General features: G+C 40.3%; 1 protein-coding gene and 1 long non-coding RNA gene across 7 annotated transcripts in view; one reads left to right on the top strand and one right to left on the bottom strand.

Moving 5' to 3' along the window:
- EIF2AK4 (eukaryotic translation initiation factor 2 alpha kinase 4) overlaps positions 1-25,648 on the top strand; it is a 79,937-nt gene that overhangs the window by 26,811 nt on the left and 27,478 nt on the right. For all 6 annotated transcript variants that reach the window (XR_004137223.2, XM_064485745.1, XM_031453317.2 and 3 more), the window contains 14 exons: positions 4-539; positions 3,014-3,120; positions 3,698-3,855; positions 7,324-7,757; positions 8,253-8,322; positions 10,251-10,334; positions 12,242-12,364; positions 14,218-14,322; positions 16,353-16,407; positions 17,203-17,282; positions 19,941-20,042; positions 21,414-21,467; positions 23,720-23,956; positions 25,412-25,487. Coding sequence is in view for 5 of the 6 variants with exons in the window: in XM_064485745.1 (XP_064341815.1) it covers positions 4-539; positions 3,014-3,120; positions 3,698-3,855; positions 7,324-7,757; positions 8,253-8,322; positions 10,251-10,334; positions 12,242-12,364; positions 14,218-14,322; positions 16,353-16,407; positions 17,203-17,282; positions 19,941-20,042; positions 21,414-21,467; positions 23,720-23,956; positions 25,412-25,487 (2,221 nt within the window). In the remaining variant the exon portion in view is untranslated. The remainder of the gene's footprint in view (positions 1-3; positions 540-3,013; positions 3,121-3,697; positions 3,856-7,323; positions 7,758-8,252; positions 8,323-10,250; positions 10,335-12,241; positions 12,365-14,217; positions 14,323-16,352; positions 16,408-17,202; positions 17,283-19,940; positions 20,043-21,413; positions 21,468-23,719; positions 23,957-25,411; positions 25,488-25,648) is intronic.
- Positions 7,751-13,962, bottom strand: LOC105096891 (uncharacterized). Its single transcript, XR_004137224.2, has 3 exons — positions 13,739-13,962; positions 10,477-10,631; positions 7,751-7,910 (listed from the first exon to the last, which is right to left on the bottom strand). It is a non-coding gene; the product is annotated as an uncharacterized LOC105096891 (long non-coding RNA).

Here is a 25,648-nt window from a genome sequence, read left to right as displayed (position 1 = left end):
CAGATTCAAGGGGCAGAAACGGAATTCAGCTCACTGGTAAAACTGAGCCACCCAAACGTAGTACGGTACTTTGCAATGAATCTCAAAGAGCAGGCTGATTCTATCGTGGTGGACATTTTAGTGGAGCACACTAATGGAGTCTCCCTCGCAGCCCACCTGAGCCACTCAGGCCCCATCCCCGTGCAGCAGCTTCGCAGGTACGCAGCTCAGCTCCTATCTGGCCTCGATTATTTACACAGCAACTCCGTAGTGCACAAGGTCCTGAGTGCATCGAATGTCTTGCTGGACGCAGAGGGCACCGTCAAGATTACGGACTACAGCATTTCTAAGCGCCTAGCAGACATTTGCAAGGAGGACGTGTTTGAGCAAACCCGGGTTCGTTTTAGTGACAGTGCCCTGCCTTATAAAACGGGGAAGAAAGGGGATGTTTGGAGACTTGGCCTTCTGCTGCTCTCCCTCAGCCAAGGACAGGAATGTGAAGAATACCCGGTGACCATCCCTAGTGACTTACCAGCTGACTTTCAAGATTTTCTGAAGAAGTGAGTATCATTGAGATTCTCTGTAATTGCACTTTACTCCTGTGCTTTTTTTCACTTTCATATTCTTTTTCATTAAAAGTTATTGTGAGATATTGAATGAAGTTCCCTGTGCTTTACAGAAGAAATTTGTTTTTAAAATCTATTTTCATATACAGTAGTTAATATCTGCAAATTGTGCTTCAATATATTAAACATCTAAGTCATGTGTATAAGCTGTCCAGCCCCAGTTAACAAAAGAAAAAAACTCCCCGACAAGCATAGCAGCATTTCATTTGTAGTTATATTTTTACTTCTTGGTGAACATCCTTTGGAGAAAGGTTTTATTTCAAATCTGTGATGGGAAAAAGCCCAGACTCTGGAGCCAGACAGCTGGATTCATATCCCACCTTTACCCCTTACTGGCTGAGTGACTTATACTCCTTACCCTGGGTTTCCTCTGAAAAATGGGGATAACAGCAAAGATGCCTCTTGTTATATTAATGAGGTGACTTTCGGAAAGCACCTAAGGATGGGGACTGGTTGCTAGGGGAACCAACCATGTGATTTAGGGGTTTGGAACTTTCAGTCCCAGCCCTAACCTCCGTGGAAGTGAGAGGGGCTGGAGTTTGAATCCATTACCAGCGGCCAATGATTTAATCAATTATGCCCATATAGTGAAGCAAAAATCCAAAAGGACAGAGTTCACAGAGCTTTCAGGTTGGTGAACACAGCTGGAGGTTGTGGACGTACTGGGTGGGTGGCATGCAGGAAAGGGCAAGGAAGCTTCAAGCCTTTTCCCCCCACACCTTGCCCTATGCATCTCTTACATCTGGCTGTTCCTGGGTTATATCCTTTGTAATACACTGGTAATCTAGTAAGTAAAATGTTCTGAGTTCTGTGAGCTGCTCTAGCAAATTAATTGAACCCAAGGCCAAGGTAGTTGGAATCTCCCGTTTATAGAACCAATCTCCATTGGTCAGAAGCACAAGTGACAACCTGGACTTGCTGTTGTCTCACGTGGGGGTCAGGGGAGGGCAGTCTTATAAGACTAAACCCTTAACCTGTGGGATCTGATGCTATCTCCAGGTAGATAGTGTCAGAATTGAGTTGAACTGGGTGACACCCAAGTGGTGTTAGAGAATTGCTTGTTGATGTGGGGAGACACCCTCTCCCCACAGCAGAATTGGGTGCAGAACCTTTTATGTGATCAAATGAAAAAAACAAGTTGGAGAATAATATGTATAGGATGTCATCTAAAAAATCAATATTCACACAATAAACTACATTATTTGTTTGGGTGGTTGTCCAGCACTTTGTCATTACCAGAGATATTTAATATTTGTAAGAAGTTTTAATATTTGTAAGAAGGTGTTCATGATTTCCTGATGTAGCTAAAAATTAATTTTAAATTTAGGGGAAAATATCTTATACAAATGCATTTACTGCAATCTTGTTCTCTCAAGGTATGAAATTTGGAGTGTATTACTTTTTAGTTCTATGACATGAAAAAAATTAAATGTTACCCTTTATGATAGTTTCTATCACCACTTTATAGGTGTAGTCCACAATTTACAGTGATGGCTGATTCTTTTAAATATATTTTTATAATTAGGGTCAGGTTCTACCAAGCAGTGCTACTTGATGATTGTTATGAAAGCCAACCGACTTAGATAGTTAAAACAGTGGTTCGCAGACTTTCTCTTTGATTGAAACCACCTGGAGAGCCTGTTAAAGCACAGATTACTGCCCAGACCCCCAGAGTTGCTGGTTTGCTAGTACTAGGGTGGAGAAGAATTTGTATTTCTAGCAAATTCCCAGGTGATACCGATGCTGCTGGTTGGGAACCCCACTTTGAAAAACACTGGGTTAAAGGTATAGGTTTTTTTCATTCACTAAAAGATAAATTGTTTATTAGAACATTAAACAGTAGTCTAATAAGCTTAAGGAATGAGAATGAAAAGAAAGTAGAAGATAGAACGTAGAACTTTGAAAGTCATTCTTAATTGTTACCAGCTTTGTACTATGCTGAACAGACTTCATCTAAAGTTTATCATATTGGGCCCCAACCCTGCATCAGCTATCTGATTTGCTTGTCTTTGGGGAAACTTTTATTTATGACTGATCCCCAGAAAGGCTCAGTTCAGCATGGCAAGTCACTGAGCTGTGAGTGGGAATGAAAAGTCAGCCTACTTGTGCTGTCTTATCCTCGACTTTTAAAATACTGTTCCATGAGGGTCAGTCTTCCTGCCTCTAGAGACTACTTTGCGTGTATGTGAGACCCCCCAACTTGTACCCAGCCTGGTGCTCAGCATATAAATCCTGCCGGAATGTTAATTAAGTTAAATTCACTTATGAGTGCATTTTGGTCCATAACTAACGTGAATTCTCTAATGTGTATCTTTTAAAAATAAACCCATCGTTAAAAGCTTTGGATTAGCTAGTTTAGCATTTATTTTGTGCACTGCTGAGATTCTGTTTTTTCCCCTCCCACTGAGGTGTGTCTGCTTGGATGACAAGGAAAGATGGAGTCCTCAGCAGTTGTTAAAACACAGGTTTATCAATCCTCAGCCAAAAACGCCTTTACTGGAACAAAGTCCTGAAGGTAAGTCTGTTACCATTCTTTTCTCATAGCCTATTTGACATAAATTATTTTGAGAGTACACATAAACCTAAGGCTGGACAGGACTGCAAGCATCATTTATTTTATCTATATGCTGAGCTATATATAAACCCATTCATTAAACATGTGCTGTGTGCATGGAACTGTGTTTGCTATCCTGGTTTTTCCTGTCTCTTCTGATGGAGTGTCTGGTGGTGTAGCCTTTCTTAGTGTTGAGTCACCTGTACTGCCGTGTAACTGGTTGCCCCTGCTGTCACTCAAGTAGCAGGTGAAGGAACCTCAGTAGAGATTGTGATGATCAGTAAACCTGGGTTTGGCTTCTGGCTCTGTGGTTCAGTCATTTCTTGACTCCCAGTTACTCCGACCTGTAAACTTGGGCTAATTGTGTATTTCTACCTCCTTTAAGGAGGACGAGGTGAGGAAAGTATTAAAGGGTCTGCCAGGTAAGAGGTACTTTTTCAAACTACTGTTTGGGGCCCCTTCCTCCAGCACTTGCATCCTTGTTGGATGTTGTAGCTCTTACTCTGTTTCTCAGTGGCCTCTTTTTGTTTTATCTCAGATTCTGGAGGACAAGATTACATGGAGACTGTTATTCCTAGCAACCAGCTACCCAGTGCTGCGTTCTTCAGTGAGACACAGAGACAGTTTTCCCGCTATTTCATCGAGTTTGAGGAGTTACAGCTTCTCGGCAAAGGAGCTTTTGGAGCTGTCATCAAGGTGTTGTACAGAGTTGTCCCAAGTCCCTTTTAGAGCTCTTTCTCTGTTGTATTTCTGCAGACTTATGGACTTCAACTTTGAGAGTGGGAAGGGAAATGAATATGACCATTTGAAACTATGATTATCTTCCCCTTCATGCAGTTAAAGGCTTATTTAAAGTTAACACTGGACACATTAAGAATGCATCATTCCGCTTCCCTTGCTTGATGAAGTGCATTAACATGAACCCACATGATTACAACGGCACTTCAAGTGAAGTCAAGACCTCTACATGAGGAGCATTTTTGTGTGGTTTGGTTCAGAAAGAAAATGGTTCTCTTTTTCTCCCATTTTTTTGCTTTTAGAGTTGCTGTAGCTAAAAGGGGTACAGGGTTAGAACTGAGATGGAATTGAAACTGAGAAATGGCCCCAGATGGTCTTGATAGGTTTTATTTTCCAGCTCTTGCTGAGATGGGGAGGTAGCAATGCATTGTTAAGATGTGCTACTGTTAGGTCTTCTCTTCTTCATTCCAAGCTATTTGGGTGACTTCTATTATCATCTGTTCCTTGAGAGGAAGATTTCAGCTGTTTTTGTATAATTTAAGTATTTGGTTTGAATTTAAGAGACCCAGATTACTATTATCAAATCCATATGAGATAGATGTCATCTTACAAAAGAAGGTAGTCCACCGTCAGGAAGGCACATGTTTGTGTAGGATTCTGAAGAGTATTAGTAGGAAGCATTACCTGTATTATTGTGGGAGGCCTTTTACACTGAAAAAGGAAGTGTTAGTTTTTCTATGGTAGTCAGGAACAGAAAGATAAACTTAAGCAAGTTTTCCAAAAGGAAGCCATAGTATCAAGGTAAGTTTTCAACTTTATTCTTGAAAGTATAGGCATGACAGTTAGGTGACTAAATAGATCTACTTTGGGCAAACAGATATTCTAATCAGATCATCACAGTTATCTTTAAGAGGAGTGGAGGACTGAAGTATATATTATCCCTTTAACTCTCTGTGATTTTGATCAACTCCTTTAATTTCTTTGTATTTTAGATTCTTGACTGCAAAACATGATCAAACTTCATTTCCTTACAAGTACTTTAAAATGACTAGTAAGCTCATATAACAAAAACATCTTAATAATTTAAATCCCTATATTTTTCCTGTGGTTTCTCCCTATGAGAACTCCACAGCCCTCACACCCATCTCTATTTTCAGGTTAAGGTAGGGCCATCTGCTCAGTGATGTGGTATTTCATTAGCAGTTGGACCCCTTACTGTGTATGCACCTCTGCATTTTAATAAATGAATTCCTAGGAGTTACAGTGTAGCAGGTCTCATATCCAAGTCAGTGACTCTATAGGATTACCAAACCAAACTTGGGTCAGCTTGCTCATGTGTCGTAAAGCCAATCTACTGACACCGGGTTGTGGTAAAGGGAAGTGCAGCATTTATAGCAAGTGCTAATAAGCAAAGAACACAGGCAGCTAATGCCCCAGAGACCCAAACTCCCAGGTAGATCTCAGGGAAGCCTTTTTAAAGGCAGGGTGAGGGAGAGAGTTGCAGGGTACATGATCAGCTCGTGCACAATGCTGATTCGTTGATGGTGAGGTAGCAGGGTGGTGTCACAAGGGTTAACGTCTGTCTTCAGGCTCCAGCCAGTCTGGGGACTGTGTACTCGTGGTCATCATGCAGTTAGCTTCTTTCATCTGGTGGGGTTTTAGTTTTAGTATCTGTCAAACAACTCAGGAATGTGTATCAGACATTGTTACCTATGTCCTTCAGGAAGGAACTAAAGATTCTGTTACTGCCATATGGCTGATTCACTGTCTAAATTGTTACCAGTTCTTCTGGCCCAACTGCTATTTTTCTGTTACTACATATTCACATTCTTTCAATCTTTAATTATCAGGCCAGCCTTTTGTGACTCAGGGAGGCCTGGGAGACTAAAGCTTTTCTACAAACAAGAGGCAGGTGGAGGAGGGCAGGGAGGAGGGTCTGTCTAGGAAGTCCCTATAGGGTCCAGCTCAGTTACAGTGGTGTATGTGAGGTCTACTGAGGCATAATGTTGAAAGACAATGCCAGAACTTCTCACTGTCCTCCACTCTATTAATGTGGCATAAAACAACACAGGGATGTCATTTTGGGGAACACAATCCCTATTTCAGGCTGTGTGCCAGGAGGCTCACAAACCTTGTCTTTCAGTCCTGTGACAGTCTTATGAAATAGGTATTATCTCATTTTCCAGGTGAGAGAACTGAGGCTCAGAGAGGTTATATCACTTGTATTTACATACATCCGTCAAGAGATGAAATCAGCATTCACACCTTCACTGTTTCACTCAAAAAACGTTTCTTACCCCTATTTCTGTTCCAAAAATAGGTAATCTGAAACTCAATTATATAGTATTCCTTTCTCATTCCTAAAGGTAGTTTTTAGCATAGTAATTGAAACTTTGAGCCAAACAAGAGAATACTGCTCTATTTTCTCTTTTGTAACCAACTAGTTTCTCCCTCTGCCAATGACCAAGTTGTTGGTGTTCATCACCTCAGTTGACCTGCATGGTTGGGACTGAAATGTTCAGAAAATGAAATTTTATAAAAATTACTCCAGTTAGCCCAGTTTCATAGTGAAACTGCCCAGATTAAGGATGTTTCCATTTAGAATATGGAAATTTACCTGTGAAACCTTTTTTATATTTTTCATGTGTTTTTATTTTATTCTTAATTTTATTGTTCTAGTTTCCTTACGTAGTATCAACTTCAGTCTTAGTAATAAATGGGCAGAGATTGTGTTAATGCCAGTTGCTTTTATTTACTGAGCACCTTTCTCTGCAAGGCCTTCATAAGGTGCTTTACTCACATCAGTTCGTTTAATCCTCAGTCACTTTTGAGATAGGGAAAGTGGTATAAGTGCCATTTTATAGATTAAAAAATTGAGTTTCAAGGAAATTAAGTCATTTGCCCAAGTTCACACAACTTTATAAGTTGAGAATTAGAAGTTGCATGCAGGTCTGTTAAAAATGTTGGAGTTTATTTTGTGTTCAGTGACTAAGTGTAAAAGAAAAATACTGGAGGAAAACGAAAATCATCATCTGAACCTTTACACTGAGTTGAGAAAATAATTTTTTTAAAACAAGGTTAAAAAAGTGAGAATGTTTACTCGGAAATTTAGATAGCAGATGTGATATTGGAAAAGCAGGGATGTAATTGTCAATAAAATGAATGATTAAAATAGGATTGTGTTTTTCCCAGTCTCTTAGCAAGCCAAGTACATCTCCTTTGGGGCGAGATGTTTTCTAAGTTTCTGGCAGTCAAGACTTCCCTTCAGCTTAAAAGAGTTTCAAGCATGTGGTCATCGACTAGCTGTGGATTCTGTAGTTTAGGAGTGGATGGGGCTGACGCGGTATGAATGCCAGTCTGTGCGGGGTTCGGAATAGCTCACCACCGGCCCCTTCCCCACTTTCCTCTCCCCTTCCCGCGCGCCAGGTACAGAACAAGCTGGACGGCTGCTGCTACGCCGTGAAGCGCATCCCCATCAACCCGGCCAGCAGGCATTTCCGCAGGATCAAGGGCGAGGTGACGCTGCTGTCCCGCCTGCACCACGAGAACATCGTGCGCTACTACAACGCCTGGATCGAGAGACACGAGCGGCCGGTCGGCCCTGCGATGCCGCCCCCAGACGCGGGGCCCCAGGCCCGGGACGGGCGAGCCTTGCCCCGGCCGCCGGCGGGCGACAGCGACACGGACGGCCCGGGCAGCGTGGAGGCGGCCGCGCCGCCGCCCATCCTCAGCAGCTCGGTGGAGTGGAGCACGTCCGGCGAGCGCTCCGCCAGCGCCCGCTTCCCCGCCACCGGCCCCGGCTCCAGCAGCGACGAGGAGGACGACGAGGAGCACGACGGCGTCTTCTCACAGTCCTTCCTGTAAGAGCCACCCACCAAGCCCACGCCGGGAAGAGCGCTCCTTCAGAAAGCCAGGCCTGTGGGCCGTGCTGAAATACGTGTGTATGAGAGGGTCACCAAATTCATTCCAAAGGTTTTTCCCCCAACTGTCTTCCAGAGATCAAAATCCAAGCCCTGGGGAAAGGAAAAATAGAAATTTCTTCCAGTCTCTTGTCCTAATACGTTTAATAAGGTTTTTAAAAGAGCTTTCTCTAGATAAGGTCTTCCAACTCTATGGAATATATAAAACAATTTGGAGTCTTGACACAGGGCCTACTGCAGTTCTAAAAATAGTTAACAAACCAATAATTATGATCCTAAAATGAAGTTTAATTCATTTCAGAATCCACCCTGGTCATTTACTTTCATGTTTTTATTTCCTTATATTCAATTGGATACAGTTTATCGTAACTCTTAGCTATTGAATTATAACACGAAATTTGGTTTCTTTAGCCTTTCTCTATTTCTCTTTTTAAGACCTGCTTCAGATTCTGACAGCGATATCATCTTTGACAATGAAGATGAGAACAGTAAAAGTCAGAATCAGGTAAATACTTAAATAGAAATTACACCTTTTTTTAAATCATGGAGTAGGTACGTAGGCAAATGTTTGATGTTTCAAACCTCAGGTAAAATAGTAAAGCCTTAATCTGATATGCAGATATAGAAACTGTCCATTTTAACATGTAATTATTTAAAATATGCCTCTCATATGTTTATTTATAGGACTAAATTTATCCACATAATGAGACATGTCTGCTTTGAGAAGAGAGGAGTAAATTGGCATGCTGGGTTTTTTGTTTTGGTTTGGTTTGGTTTTAGTGAAAACCATTTCCTAGAGGATTTGGGGAAACATTGTGTGGTTGGGGATGAGGGTTGAATGCAAATTAATTGAGTAACTAAACAGCCTAATTGTGGAGTTATGTAGTCTATCTCACATCAGTTAATCTTGATTACTTATTCTTGTAAACCATCCTCTAGAACAGTGGGTCATGATCCTGTAACAGGTTATGAAATCAGTTTCAGGGGTCACAACCAGCTTTATTTTATTTTAAATGCTGTAGAGAGGAGTTTAGAATACCCAAATGCATCACCCTAGTAAAGATAAACTCTGTAGAACTTGTCTCTTATGAGTGTGTGTATTGGGTGTGATATAAAGTATAACATGATCTGAAAAATTTGAAAAACACTGCTCTAGGCCTTGGACCCCACACAATTCTGTATCTTCCTCCACCCAGGTCAGCAGAGCACCTCAGTGCTGATGCATGGAGTTCAGGGTGAAGCTTTGTAACTTCCAGGGCTGTCAGTTGTTGCTATAGAGCAACCTTCTGCAACTGGGGGTTGGATGCAGTGACTTTTTACCAGGAAGAAAATATAATTACAGTTATAAGGGTGCATTCACAGTAGATAAAGAAAAATCTACATGTAGACTCTATTAGATAAGCAATTAAGTTGATTTGAATGAGGTTTGAATGTGTTAGCCAGCATTTTAGAAGTACTTCCCTTTTCTATTAAAATCACCTTAAACCCCTGAGGAAGTTTAAGGGATAATAGCATAAGTAATCTAAAATACTGCTTTGGTTTTATGCATTTAATTATTATAGCAGCACCAAATTTATAGTTCTGGTTTTGCTCAGTTAAGGGAGATATCCCATGGGCTAATTCTAATTGATGGGTAGATGCTTCTAAGAGATTAACAAGTTTCTACAGACAATCCTCAGTAATAAATAAATGATTCAAGAGTAGAACCTGATTGTTTCCAGAGCAGGTTTTTTTTTTTTTCTTCAGTAAAGAAAAAAATGTGGAAAAAAAATGCAAATCAGAAACAGCCACATGCAACCTAATGCTTTTTCCATACTTAGGGAAGGAGGGAGTATTTATATATATATATCTATTAGAAAAAGAAAGAATTTTTTTAAAAAAAGGAATAAGTGTTAGAAAGAAAACTACCTGTAGGGGACAAACAGACTAACCATGTAGAAAAGTCATCTAAAGGATAGGTCACCCTGTGGTTCTTCAGTGCTGTAGCCCAGAGAGCAGTGTGCCCTTTGGTGAATATGATCACATTTAAATTGCTTTAGCAAAAGGTGAATTCCTCACCTTCTGTTTCCAAAGTAAGCCTATCATCAAAGGAACGCATTCCAGTAAAACTGAATACATTCTACCCTTCTTATCCATAGAAAGACATCAGTGGTAAGAAGGAATTGACTTGACTTAGTCTCTCTGTGGATTGTGCACCTTTTAATACCCATTTGTTTTATTTTCCCCATCACTGTTCTGTACAGTAGCAGACCTGTAAACTATACATTAGATTCTGATATTAGCAAAATTGCCTTTTAAATGCTGTAAGCATCTAAAGGACAGTGGTTGTGTTTGCTCACTGACTGGCCATGTATGTGGTAGGGGTGGGCACGGGTGATGATCTTGTTTCATTTCAGTCCCATTTTGAGTTCTCATGTGTTCTTCTTGGATTAGGATGAAGGCTGCAATGGAAAGAGCAGTTGCCGTGAAAGTGAGCCACCGGCGACCACTGAGGCTGTGCACTACCTCTACATCCAGGTAAGGCCCTGGCTCGCAGCTCAGTGACACAGCAACTCCCAGCAGTTGCTAGTGGGTATGTTTTGGGAGATGAGAGCAAGAGAGTGGGCAGAAGAGGGCTCAGCAGCACTGCCAGAGAGGACTGCAGCATGGTGGCCCTTACCCCCGGCCTTGAACTTGTGCTGTCCTGTTGGGTAGCAGGAGATGGCATTGGGCTCTGGACTCACACTTAGGCTAAGTTCACATCTGGGACCCACTGGTCACAGCTGTGTGAACTCCAGCAAGGTTCTTCAGCTTTCTGGGCCACAGGTTCCCCACCTGTAAATTAAACAATAACAGCTGTCTCAGTGACTTGTGAAGAATAAATGAAACAATGTGTGTGAAGTAATTAGAACCATACCTGAGTTCCATGCAAGCTAGACTCTGCATGTACAGATACTCCACTTTAATAAGTTAAATCTGGACAAGTAAGGTACCATGTGTGTACATCCTCATGTGTATGGAAGAAAACCCACCTGGCTTTAGGAAAGTGGTTTGGAACCCCTGAGGGAAGGAGCCACAGGCAAACTAGTTCCAAAGTGGCATCATTCAAGGGAAGCCTGTAGGCTTGGGCCTGCTCAGACTCCCAAGGGGCACATTCTGGTCAGTGGTGAGCTCTGCTAGCAGAGGGACAGCCACAAGCCAAAGAGAAAACTTACCTCTGGCCCAAGTGAACAGGGCCATGGGATGGTACTAGCACTTTGAATCATATCTGAAAGGAGGCAGATCTTTAAATGTGAGATACAGTGCTACGCCCAAGAAAGAACCATCAGACAAGTGCAGTGTTTCAGAAGAGGCTAATCAGGTTGGTTGCCTGCCTGGGGTTGGAGCTGGTTTTAGGTTTTCTCTAATACAAACCCCTCACACACATGATAAAGCATTTGTCCCCCAAACCACTAACTGTTGAGTATCTACTAAGTGCCATTAGTCCCTAAACAATTCTAGTGAGACAGGAGCACTTAGGGGAGGTGTGTGAGATGTGGTAGGATCGTAGTGTGGGGGTCAGGCTCTCTCAAGACCTGGAGGATGAGTCAGAATTTGTAGATAGCTATTCTGAGCATGAGAGGATATTCCTCTCATGTAAGATGATGTGTTCTTGCTCTCTCTTAAAATAATGCTTCTTCAAAAGACATCTCAACTCTGGCACTGGTTTGAAACCTATAGGCTAGTTTCATAAATCAAATGTTGCATGTTGATTTAAGATTTTAATGATGCTGTTTATTTTCTGATATATTAATACACTTAAGAAGGGGTGGGAGAGAGCCCTTTCTTAAATGTTTTGATGTTTACAATGTTTTGCTGTACATGTGAAGGTCATTGACATTAATTTAATGTACAAATGAGAAAGGCTAATGACATCATTGGATTATTAATTAGCCATTCTTGGAAATTTGGGTTTGGAAACAATTTTGTAAAACAGTAAATAAAATTTTACTTAATTCTCAGTTTTTTCATATTATGTGTGACAAGGATTTTAAGATCTTATTTTTTAAATGAGCAATAATATGAAAAATAAGAAGTTTTGTTGGGGTGCTAAGATTATGCATATTCCCTTAATTTTTTTTTAATGGGGAGAGGTAATTTTAGGTTTGTTTGTTTATTTATTTATTTATTTACTTAAACAGAGGTACTGGGAATTGAACCCAGGACCTCGTACATACTAGACATGCACTCTACCACTGAGCTATACCCTCCCCTAGCTATACCCTTCCTCCCAATTTTTTAATAATGTTGATTTATTTTTTTAATTAAAAAAAATCAAGCCTTTCCCATAAGTATTTAAAATCCATGGTACATGTTTTAAAATAGAGGGTTACATTAATTGCAATTGTCCTCCTTAACTGAAAGTCTGTGTAATCCAATCCTGTCTGGTTTGTTCTTGTCCTTAGATGGAGTATTGTGAAAAGAGCACTTTACGTGACACCATTGACCAGGGGCTGTATCAGGACACCATCAGGCTCTGGAGGCTTTTCCGAGAGATTCTAGATGGCTTGGCTTATATCCATGAGAAAGTAATCTGTACAGCATTTTATGCCTGAAAACTTAAGTTTATGTAAAACTTATGACAAAAAAATCAAATATGAGATTTGAGAAAAACAAATAGGAGGGAAATAATGGGTATGTTGAAATAGTCTATTTTTGTAGGAAATAGAACAACATATCAAAAGACAAGAAAATAGTTATATATAGCATCAAAGTTCAAAGAAAACACTGAAGGGTAAGACGGGTCAGCAAACTATGGCCCACAGGTCAAATCCACCTCTCTGCTTTTGTACAGCCTGTGAGCTAAGAGTGGCTTTTACATTTTTGAATGATTGTACAAAATCAGAAGGATAGTATTTTATGATACCTAAAAATTCTGTTAAATTCAAACTTGTGTCCGTGCATATGGTTGTGCTGGAACGGGGCCGTGCGCGTTTATGTGTTGCCCATGGCTGCTTCTGTGCTTCCCTGGTGGAGCTGAGTAGTTGTGACAGAGACTGTGTGGCCCATAAAGCCTAAAAGGTTTACTGTCTGGCCCTTTACAGAGAAAGCGTGCCAACCTCTGGGTTAGGTGGAAATAACTGAACATATATGGAATGTGAGGATGTCCTTGAGGAGTGGTTTAGATAAAGTGAGAGTAAGATGAATACATGCCAGGTTATTTGATTCTAACTGACTTAGTGCTGCCCCTGCTAAGAACATGGAAAAAACAGAAAGTCATATAACAAGGGTAGTGGTGAGACTGAGTAATGGAGCTTGCCATGTGTATAAAAGCTCGAAATTACAGTGTAAGTGCCCATGGACCTAACTTCAGGGTGAAACACTGCTTACATTTGAAAAATGGGATTGTCTAATGCATTAGACAGTATAAATATGTTTTTTCCTTTGCCTCAATTTTCTTTAACCTTAAAATGTTTATACTGTACCATATTTACACTAAAAAGCTTAGGACTATAAGTTATAAATGTCTAGTTTACAAATTATTTGGTTGAAGCAGAATTTACAATGTTGGACATAAAAATGAGCTCTAATGAAGGCCATTAGAATTCTATTACTGTGCTGTCATCCTGGGGTACTAGCACCGTGCTCTGTGGGCTCTATTCCTTGCCATCTAATCTGCTAAGTACTGCTTACCATTTGCTGGGTGTGTAACACTGTGCCTGCCACACCTAGAAATACAGAAAGGCACAAGTGTCTGACAAATCCCATACTTGAGATGGACTTCCCTTTTTTTCCCCAGGAGCCAAAATTTGCCATCATAGTAACAGATCACACCATAAAGTGTTCTTATTACATTTAGTGATTTCCTATATTGCAGTACCTGAAACAATAAGCATTGTGAGGATGCCATTAAGAAGGAGAGAAAGCAGTGTTCACATAACAAGTAACTAGTGAGCACTTACCAGGTGCACTGGGAATGCAAAGTTGAGTTATTAGAATTACTCTGGAAGTCTTCATGAATAAGTTGGCACTTGTGAATGTTGGTGCAGTTCAAATGAGCGGAGAAAAGCCTGGGCAGGGCAAACAGCATAAAAAAGAACAGAAGAAGGAATGAAAATGCTGTGTGTCTCCCTGACCAGAGCAGGGGTTTTGTGATACAGCAGAGAGAATGACCATTGTGAACCTGGTAGAGGGGGCTCTTGGATGCCAAGATTAGGATTGGACCTGATCAGAGCCACCAGCAGGTAGACTGGGAGATGGTGGTGAGGTCAGTGGCCGGATAGTCAGGAGACATTGCAGAGGCCAGCCTGGACTAGCATGGTCTGCTGGAGAAGACCTCATCTGATCTTCTTCACGAGGTTGGCCTTTTACATTAGGAAATAGGTATGATATAAACTCTACTTGGGAAGCAGTTGTTGATTTCTTTACTCTCTTCCATCAGGGAATGATTCACCGGGATTTGAAGCCTGTCAACATTTTTTTGGATTCTGATGACCATGTGAAAATAGGGGATTTTGGTTTGGCGACAGACCATCTAGCCTTTGCTGTGAGTATTTTTTAAATTTGAGCATCCTGAAAGTGGACTTGTGAGCCTTAATTATCCCTAACACTCTCATGACTGTGAGTTCACTGAACTCTGCGTAATCCCCAGGAAAATATCCAAGTCTGAAGGGGCAGCTGCAAATGATCTTACAGGCTTTAAAGTTGTGAATACTGTGAGTGCGTTCCACTTGAGGGATATAAAATTATTAGTTTGTGGATGACATTTAGGTCAAAGGTATATCACGCTTTATGAAACAATTTGGTATTTTGGTGTACCAAGCCAGGCACTGGGCTAGATGCTTTATACTTGAGGGGCTTTTAGTTAGCTTAAGAAAAGAAGGCTAAAACCATAAAACATCAGGAGAATGAATTTGAGGCAACATAAGTCAGAAAATGTTAATGTTCTTCACAACACTGTGGAATAGTTGTTTAATATGAAAAGCTAAAATAATGTGAAGTGAGAGAAATAGTGATATAAAAGACAGGAGAGATTTACATATGGTTATGAGGGTTAAGAAAGGTTGTATAAAGAAAACAGCATTTCAGATGGGCCTTAAAGGATGGATGGGAGTCAAGTAGGGTGAGATTGAGGGCATGGCATCATAACACCAAAGTAGGGGATGCCAGAGAGAATAGCATAAGCAAAGGCCCTGGGGTAAGCAGACATGATTGTTGACCATCAGCATGTTGTCTGGTTGGTTGACACCATGAGGTGTTGGGGATCAGTGAGAGAAGATACTTGAAGGCTGGGGATTCTTGGCTGTGGCAGACCTTGAGAGTCAGGGGAAGAGTTTTACTTAACGTCATAAGCCAGAGATTAGGCACCATAATCTGGGGTAAATGCAGTTAATTCTAAGGGTAGTCAGAGAAAGAAATTAGGATTTGGATTAATGGTGAAAAAAAAGAATAAGGGCTAAATTAGAAGGTCAGGTTAGGAGAAGCATAGAGGGGGGAAATAGAAGGGGGACAGTAGAATGTGGTCCTGAGCAGAACAGTGGGGAATTTTAAGAGATCAAGGAAGGGTCAGATGATGGAAATCTTGGGATCCCCAAACTAACAAATTTAACTTGGTGTCTGTATAGGGATACAAGTGAGAACACAGGCCCCAGAAGCCCACTGACCTGGGCTAAAATCCTTGGGCAAGTTAGTTAACCTCTCAGTGTATTTATCTATAAAAACTGCCTAGATAAACAAGTTTCTTCTGTACAGCCCAGGAACTATATTCAGTATCCTATAGTAGTAAAAAGAATATGAAAATAAATATATGTATGGATGACTAAAACATGATAATGTACACCAGAAATTGACACACCACTGTAAACTGACTAAACTGACTGTACTTCAATAAACTAAAAAAATAAATAAACAAGATGTGCCTAATGTAACTACCAACTTCAGGGTTTTCACCAGGATGAAATAAGAGTACAGGTGAAGCCCTAGAACAGCGCCTGGCTCTAAGAATGTTCGAGCTGTTGTTATTGATGGCAGGTGCTTGTAATGCAAATCTGTGGAGTGGTGTCGGAAAAACAGTAATTTAGGGTAATATGTGAGACGGCACTGTCACAGGTGTAGCGGAGGAAGTGAGGCTACCTAAGAGGTGTTAGCAGTGACGGTGGAATAGAGTTTGTGACCAGCCTCTGGGGAAGAAGAGTAAAAATTGACTCAGATAAAATAGTAACAGTGGGAAAGCCAGAAAGTGAGTTTGTTGCTGTTGTACCCTTACTCTTCCTAGTAAGTAGATTCTGTTTTGGCCTTTGCAGTATGAAAATAGATTAGTTTCTGTAAGTTTTCGGGGTTTCTTCCATGGAGTTTAACAGTGAATTGACCCTTCCCCTTGATCTTGTTGGGTTTCCAGTGAGCCCTGCACTAGTGGGCTAATGAAATGAAAAAAATTTTAAACTCAAAAAAGCACTATTATAATTATTCTGGTTTCTGTGTAATATTTTTCAGTCAGGCTTCATTTAGAAATGATAATCCATTCCTGTGGAATAACGTAACATTTTAATTTGGTATTTGGCTTACCTGTATTTTCAGGCTGATGGCAAACAAGATGATACATCAGACCACTTGATTAAATCAGACCCTTCAGGTAAATCCAGAAGACTGTATATTTAATTGGTATGTTAAAAAGCAGTCCACAAAATATATTCTTTTCTCTTTTAAATTTTTTTTCTAACATACAAGAAGCTGTAATGTATACAGCATGAGGAGTTTAGAGGTACATATGCACCTCAGGAAGCATCATCACGATCTATGCCATGAACGTACCTGTCACCTCTGGAAGTGTCTTCCTCCCTCTTATTTATTATTATTACTAATTTTGTGATAAGAACACTTAACATAAGACCTAACCTCTTAAGAAAATTTTAAATATATGGTACAGTATAAAACTTCTCAATCTGAAACCTGTTTTTCACTTGTAAAGATTTTATCCTAAAGCAAATTATAATTAGTCATTAAATTAGCAAAATTATGAAATTGCTTTAATTTTTCTTTTCCCTTTCCACTATATTAACTGTTCTTCAGAACTCTTAAGAAGTCAGAGCTTCAATTAGAATAATTTGCTCCTGTGGGTGGACGGTTATACTATGACCCCAGGTGGTGATGAGAGGTTACCTCATGACCTTGGCCATCTGGGGTCTTCTTGCCTGGCACTGCCCTGTTACAGCAGCAGAGCGATCCTGTGTGGAACAGAATGTGTGACCATCCACGATTTAGGGTTCACAGCATGGTGAAATGCATGCTGTTTCTTCCTGTGAATAGTGTGAACAGTGAACAGATCGTGCCTCACTCTTAAGAAACCTTTTTTTTTTTTTTGATACAAATTTGCCTTATCTCTAAGTCCTATTATTGGAAAGCCTTTCCTCTGCCTTCTTCCATGCAGGTCATTTGACTGGGATGGTTGGCACTGCTTTATATGTAAGCCCAGAGGTCCAAGGAAGCACCAAATCTGCATACAACCAGGTAAAGGGGAAGCTTTTGGGAAAAGGAAAGGTCTCAAGAGAGAGATAATAGTGAGAATATCAAGATCATAGCATTTGGGGTTTAGTTATCAGCTGAAATAGTCAGGAACATTTATTCATTCGCTACATATCCACATGTATATTGACTACTCCGCATAGGACATTTGGTGCCCAAGGACAGTGAATGAAGCTGGGATCGTTGCTGCCAAGGAGCTTACAGTCCCTCCATCCACTTAAAGGAGATTTGAACTAACTGGTCCTGGACTAGGCCCCAGGAATGTAGGGAACAAGGCAGTCGACTGATAAAATCTCATTGCAGCCCTAGGGGAGCTTATCCACTGGTGGATGAAATGGGCAATAAACAAGTGAAAAAAAAAATTTAATCGCAAACTGACAAGAACTAAGAAGAAAAGAGATGGAGTCCAGTGACCAGAGAACAGTAAGGGACATCATCTTTAGGTAGACTGACCAGAGAAAGCCTCCCCAAGAGGATGGCTTCAGGATCAAGGAGGGAAGGGGGGACAAGCCTTGCAAAGTTGGAGGCTAGAGCTTGCCTGGGAGAGAAAGGGGTAAGCAGAAGAAACAGCACACATGAGGAGAAGGCTCAGGGTGAGAGCTAGCATGGCGCGCTTAGGACAGGCGAAAAGAGGGTCCCTGTGGCCACGGCATGGTGAGCTGTGGGGAGGGAGGCGTGAAGCTGGAAGGAAGGTGGGGTCAGATGATATAGGGCCAAGTGAGCCAGGTAAGGAGTGTGCACAGGCATCCACCAAAGGATCTCGAGTGAGAGTCCACCCTAGCTGCTGCTCTAGGCTTTGCAGAGGTCCTGGCGGAGCAGCTGATAGATGGAACCAGAGGGGTAGCAGTAGAGACAGGGAGAAGTGTGCAGATATAAGATACGTGTTGGAGGGGAATTGACAGGTTTTCCTAATGGAGGTGATATCAGGTGAGGGAAAGGAAGGAAACCAGGACATTGCTCAGGTTTCTGCCTGGAACAGCTCGGGGAAGGGTTGTAGACTGAGCTGAAGAAACCTGAGGAGAGACAGGGGAGATGGAGGAGAAGATAGGAAAATTCTGTTTGGGGCATGTGAAGTTTGAAGTGCCTGATGAGAAATCCCATTAGAGATGTCCAGTCAGCTGTTAGAGACTCAAGACTTGAGTTCAGCAGAAAGGTCAGAGTCAGAGGTATAAATTAGAGTGTCACCAGCACACAGATGAGATTTAAAGCCATGAGACTGGATGAGATCACTTAGGGCAAGAGCATAGAACTAAATTTTTAAAATATGTGAGGCTGGCAATTCACATCAAAGCATTTTTTCGGGCCTGCAGTGGAACCTGAAGCCAAGGTTTGGTTCTGACACGGAGCACGGGGCAGTGACAGAGCTCAAGCAGACCTCCAACACCCGTTGAGGACAAGGGTGTGTGGAAATGGATGTGCCCACCCTTGGGCAGTGGGAGGGAGTGGAGACACCTATCTGAGTGTCACTTTCCTGAGTTCATTTTGCAAGAGTGTAATGAAATCCTTAAAAGGGCCCTACCCTTTGGCCCAAGAGTTCCACCTTTTGAAATGTATCCAAAGGAAACAACAAAGAGATGTCCAAAAAAATTGGTGTGAAAGTATTTGTCACAGCATTATTTATAACAGTGAAAAGTAAAAAGTGTTTAAAAATAGGAAACTGATTAAGTGAATTATGGAACTTCCATGTAATTGAATTGAATGACATGTATATGTCATTAAAATCATGTTTTAGGGGCCTGTTTTAGAAAAATGACATACTAGTATCAAAATATTCTGCCTAGATTAGGGGAATAAAAGTTACAAGCGATAGTGTAGTTCTAATTTTGGGGTTATGGGTGCTTGTCTGTATGTTCCACATTTTCTACAGCCAACGCATGTAGGAAATGACACCATGAGCTTGTTTTTAAGACTTCGGAGGTCACTAGTCATAATTGGAGAGGCTCTCCTATCCCTGGGTCCAGATTCATTCAGGGGTTTTCCTTGAAAGTGGCTTCTGTGCGTGTGTGCAGTTTACCCCGCACAGTCTCCCCTCAGCCAGGCTGTGCTTGGCTGCCTGGGGCGCAAGGCCCCCAGAATGCCCTCTTCCGCCTGGCAGCTCCCTGCCTGAGACCCTGCACTGACCACCCTTTTCTTCTCCACCTGCACTTCCCTGTTTGGTCAGGGCTCATCACTGACCTCTCTGCTGTGTCGGGCTTCCGTCCTTGGTATGGCTTTGCAGTCGTTGGTAGCTGACCTTTGCTGTCAGCTGCAGATTTTGGTCTGTGTCCCTTCTGAGATGATTGGTAAACATGCAAAGCAAGTTCTTTTAATAGACGTCAGTTGTCCTTGCTCTTTACTGGTTATTCTCAGGGTTTGGCTAGTGGTTATTCACTAGCATTTAGCATATAGCTAAACCAGTTACAGTTAATTTTCAAGAAAAATGTTGAAGTCATGCCACATATTTTATCACCTAACTATGAAATACCTGTCTCATCTATACTTCATACCTATAATTTTTTTTAGAACAAAGCACATTTTTTTTCTAGTGTCTTATTTTTCACTTATGCAAACTTTATTCCAACTAACAGTGTAATCCTGTAATTCCCTAGTGAATTATGCTTTCATATGTAGATGCTCTGAATACTGTTCTTTTGTTTTCCTCAGAAAGTGGATCTCTTCAGCCTGGGAATTATCTTCTTTGAAATGTCCTATCACCCGATGGTCACAGCCTCAGAAAGGATCTTTGTTCTCAACCAGCTGAGAGACGTATGTATCAGATGTTTTAGTGCCTTAGTTTCCAGTAACCTGAATCGTGGACATTAAAATTCAGTGTGGGGTATTTTTCTGGTATTTATAATATAGAAGAAGGTGATCCTACCATAATTTTATATATTTCTAGTAAATGGAAATCCACCTCTGCTTATTCACTTACGATGATAAGAAATTTTCCCTAGTTTTTTTTATTTTTGAAATCATACTTAAAGAGATTGCTAGGGTATTGTTACTTTTAAAAAATATTTTGAGATTTACTCTTGATTTTAAAACAAAGGAGGAATTTAAAATTTTTGTCTAATATCAGTTCAGTTACAGCAGTGGGAATGGGTTATGAGGATAATGGATATTTATATCTAGAAATTAAAGGTTATGGCTGAATGGACCTGGTGTAGTAATACCGAAAGGATACCACCATGACCAGAAGTGAAACAGGGCCTGGGAAAAACATCAGCCACTTAATTTTTTTCCCAGTGAGCTCTCCATATATGTTCTTGGGATTGATCCTTGCCTCTGTTATTGCTCAAACTGAAAGAGACTAATGTTACAGTGTGCAAGGTCAAGGGTGCCCATTGGAAACGGCATTAGGATGACAGTGGAAAGTAAAGTTTGAGTAAGGGCGATTGAGATTCACATTTTTGTGAGCAAGAGACATGGAGAGCCTTCCTCCTCCTTCCTGAGATGGAAGCAGGCACATCTGTTGGTGTAATCACATACAACGTAACTAAGAATACTCCTCTAGCTATTTTGGAAAAGTGTTTAATGGTTTAGCTGCTGGGACAGCGTAGATAGCTGTGTTCATAATGTACAGGAGTAAATGAGGTGGTTACTGTGTCCTTGCCTTGACTTAGAATGCTCTTCGAGGATCATATCTTCGGTTAAGTGCCTTTCTGTAGTCTAAAATTCACGTTTGTTCCCTCATTGCAAGAATCTCAACTGTCAAGTTCATGTTATGGTTGAGGTCTTATTTACCAGAAAGGTGAGAAATTTAGGGGTGAGGAGTGGAGGTTTTAATGTTGTGTTTTTCTTTCTCTGTGTTGATGGTTTGGTATTTTTGCCTTTTTAAAAATTGTATGTTTAATAAAGCTACTTTGTCTTTCTCTGAAGCCATTAGGTTTTAAAATACTTTGTTCTCAAATGAGGTGCTTTCTATCCCCCAGACTGTCGTTTGGGTAAAGTTAGTATTAAAATAATATGTATGAACATAGAACAGTGGGCATCGGGTTTCAAGAGGGTGTCACCTCTGTCTTCCCTTGTTAGGAAATTTTCATTTCTGTATGTGATTTTCTTACTTCTGTTGAATAAAATGCTTTCACTGTGGCAGTCTGCCAAGCACTTGCTGATTTGAATATAATAATTTTTTAGCCCAGTTCACCTAAGTTTCCAGAAGATTTCGATGATGGAGAGCATACAAAGCAGGTAATTTTCTGATACTTTAATGACTGTGTTCTCACTCTTGGATTTTAATTACTATTTTTCTTCTTCCTCAATTAGTAATCTTCTGACACTCATTCTCTTGTGTCATGGGAACAATGTGGGGAAAAAAATCAAAAGATGGAGTACTCAACAATGTATTTAGACTTGAAATACACCATAGAAATGCCAACAGCTGACATAGAAAATTAACAAACTACAGGGTTCTTTTTTGTGAGTCATCGTGCTTTTGAAGTACTGTTTGGACCCTTGGCTTAGCTGTTGAAAAAAAAGAATGCTTTTACAGCTCATTGTTTAGATAAAGCTTGGAACTTTAAGAAAAGGAAAATACATTTAAAACTATAATTTTGTTCTGTCTTGTGGTTAAAGTAGTTCAAATTGTAAAGAGGAAGGCGAGACCATCTGATGTTACAATAATTTAAAGCAAAACAGTTTCTCCTCCATACTATAAATGTGTGTTTGTGTGTGTGTGTGTGTGTGTAAATAACTCATGTCATAGTAAATATTGGCATCTGGCTAATATAAAATAATAATTATTAGTGAATTTATTACAGTGCTGCTGATATGCCTTTCTTCTTAGTGCTGGCTGTTTGTCTTGATGAAGCCTTCCATGGTTAATACTCTTGTCATATGGAAGTTTGTTCCTTAAACTGACTTTTCTTAACAATTATAATCAAGACAACATCCCTTATTTAAATTATTAACATTGAGAACAGAAACCTAGCTAGAACATTGTATTAATTTGCTCTTTCTTAATTATTGGTTATGTATCTGGATGGACAAATCACTTAACTTTTCTAGACTTTAATTTTCCTCACTTGTAAAATCGAGGTATTAAGTACCCTTCATTTATTTTAGCACTAATGTCTTATAATTCAGTGGTGTTTAACATGACATTTATTTATGGCTAGAGGGACCCATTCGGCCTCCACTGTTGAATTAGGGAATAACCATTAGAAAATACATTGGGTCATGTTTCTACTTCTTTTGTTAGCTATTGTTATTTATTTGAACTGAGTTGTCCCCTGTGTTTCTGGATGTCACAAGTAAATGTTCATTTCACTGCCTTTCCCTGTAACAGCGTCATTCTTATTCAGTATGTCCACATGTTAGCAGGGCTGATGGCATAGGAACTTAAACTGCAACACAAGAGCTACTATACAGAACATGTCTCATGACAGTGATTGGCCTCCTATTTCAGGGACTTAGCAGGCACGCTTAAGCATTTGCATTTGGACTGTATAAAACTGGCACAAAAACCACAACCACCGCCACCTCCCACATCACAGTTGTTGCTTTTTATCTGAAAGGTGGCAGCATACATAGAAAATGCTTTAGACTAAGTATAACACAGTTGTTGCCACATATAGAAATTAGGCAGTCTGATCTATTTTGCTGAATAGGATATTATTTTTACCAGTTTAACATAAATTTTCATAAAGCTGTATCATGTCAGTTCCTTTCTTTATGTGAAAAATAATTATGTGTGTTTTTACTTTAGCCTAAAAAAGGGGTAGGTATTGTTGGGGAGAGGGTATTTTAAAGATATACAATTAGAAAGTGCTTAAAAAGATTCACCTAAAAATTGAGATTTTCTGATCTCAAGTATTCCTCTATCTCCGTATAAATCTTTATTATAAACAAAAGAATTATGGAATCAGTATGGAACCTATCAAAAGTTTATATATTGCCTTTAAATTGTTCCCTGCTTAATGAGTAATAGCTGTGAAAGTCTAAGGAACGCATATCATAAGAAAATTCAAGGGAATGGTATCAATACAGATAACATAAATGGAGAAGGAAAAATAAAAACAAGAAGCTTTACACTGCTTTAGAGGTTCCAGCAGCTACTACTTAACGTATTATAATTTCTACTAAAATTAGGCACCAAAAAATGCTTGTTTCATGTTCTTGTATTTTTTTTTTTGATACAGTATTTTAGGTACAGTTTTTAGAAGGCCTAACTTCTACTTCTATGTACTTGCTTAGTTGAAGATTTGTTTTTAGTCATATATGGCAGTAAAATATAAAATGGGCCTTTACTTCTTAAGAAATACTGATGTTACACTGTTGCACAATTCTGTGACCATAATGCAGTACAGGGGGAAAATGAGAGATTCAGATATTTCAGAACTACTAATTAAGATGCACCAACTAAGTGGAAGAAGTGTGTCTTTTTTTGGATCTGAGAATCATCCATTGCACCCCATCACCTGTGTGCCTGGGTTTCGTTATAGAAATCTGTCATCTCCTGGCTGTTGAACCATGATCCAGCAAAGCGGCCCACAGCCACAGAACTGCTTAAGAGTGAGCTGCTGCCCCCGCCCCAGATGGAGGAGTCGGAGCTTCACGAGGTGCTGCACCACACCCTGGCCAACGTGGACGGCAAGGCCTATCGCACCATGATGGCCCAGATCTTCTCCCAGCGCGTCTCCCCTGCCATCGATTATACCTATGACAGCGACATACTAAAGGTGGGCTTAAGCCATGCTTCGAAGGAGCTTAACCTGGTCCACAAAAGGACCAAGTCAGTTCCTTAATTTTCATGGGTTCCTTTAATGCCTCCAACATGAGTTCTTAATCTGAGGTCTGTATATGCAAAATGTGTGCATATGCATTATTCCAGAAAGAGCCACACTTTTAATCACTTAATTGAAGGAGTTCCTGCCCTACCAGAGATTAAGAAGCAGCGTTTTTAGGGACTGAGCCCTGGCCCAGCTGCCCAGTGCCAGAAATATCCAGCCAGCTCAGATCCAGATCAAGTAGCCAGTAGCTCCCAGTGCTGGCTGCACATCAAAGTCACCTGTGAGGCCCTTGGAGCTTGCATAGGCTCAGGCCCTACATCCGATCTAGGGGCTTGGAATCTTAAGTGTGAGGTGCTTCAAGAATCTCGGTTTAAAAGCTCCCAAGTGGATAGTATCCAGGGGGAGGGATAAATTAGGAGTTTGGGATTAGCAGATACAAGCTACTGTATACAAAATAGATAAACAAGGTCCTACTGTGTAGCACAGGGAACTATATTCAACAGTTTGTAATAATAACCAATAATGAAAAAGAAATATATACGTATAACTGAATCACTATGCTGTACACCAGAAAGTAACACAACATTGTAAATCAACTATACTTCAATTTTTAAAAAAATTTTTAAAAAGTTCCCAGGTGGTTTCTGAAGCATAGGCAGGTTTGAGGGCCTTCAACATTTTCTTTTTTAAAAACAAGCAGTCTGAAACAATATAGCAAAATATTAAAATTTGATAAAGTTGAGTGATGAATAGCAGATATTTGTTATATTCTTTATGTTTCTCTATACTTAAAATGGAACTTCAGAAGAGTCGTAAAGAAAGTAGTGGTAAGGTTTGTGGAAGATCAGTGTAGATTTCAGGAGCCAAACAGTTCTTGTTGCTGGATAATGTTAGATATTTGCCAAGATTATGGCCAACTTTTTAATTTTTGGTGTTTTGCTTATCGTTTCTAAATTTTCTATAGTGGAATAGTACTACTTTTATAATAAGAAACAAATGAAAAAGAAAGCTATTTACTAAATACATAAATGCCATGTAGCTTTCAAGGGGCCCATAGGAATCACCTTGGTATGTGAGGGGGTTTGATGCTGTTAGTATCTGTGCCTCAGTGTCCCTGAAAGTCCTCAGGGGGGATTGTGTACATGACTAGCTCTTTCTGAAAGGCATACGTCCGCATGACTAAGAGCTTGGACTTTGAACCTAGGCGGCCTTCCTAAAGTAGGACGTATTAGAAGACTCGTGGTTTCTTCTCTCCTGAATATGTTCAAAGAGTGACTGACTTGTCGAGATCTCTCTTGTGATCTTGGGAACAAGCAATGTAATGCCTACTGCAAGCCACAGAGAAATATTTTAGGGGATCCGTTTGATTAGGCTTTGGTGACGTTTTGATTGGTCATGTTTTAGGGCAGCTTCTCGATCCGTACAGCCAAGATACAGCAACATGTGTGTGAAACCATCATCCGCATCTTCAAAAGACATGGTATGTCCTTTTTAAAAAATTACGTGCCTTCTCAAAAGATGTTTTGTTTCCTCATTAGAAAGTATTGTTAATGGATTTGGATGCAACCATATTTTACTTTTAAATTCACTTATAACAGTTGCCACTTGTGAAATTGAAACTTATTTTTATAATTCAGCTTG

Source organism: Camelus dromedarius, chromosome 5 (genome assembly GCF_036321535.1).
Source record: "Camelus dromedarius isolate mCamDro1 chromosome 5, mCamDro1.pat, whole genome shotgun sequence".
Classification (NCBI taxonomy): Eukaryota; Metazoa; Chordata; class Mammalia; order Artiodactyla; family Camelidae; genus Camelus; species Camelus dromedarius.
The sequence above is the reverse complement of the archived record's forward strand: the minus strand, read 5'-3'. Positions and strand labels throughout refer to the sequence as shown.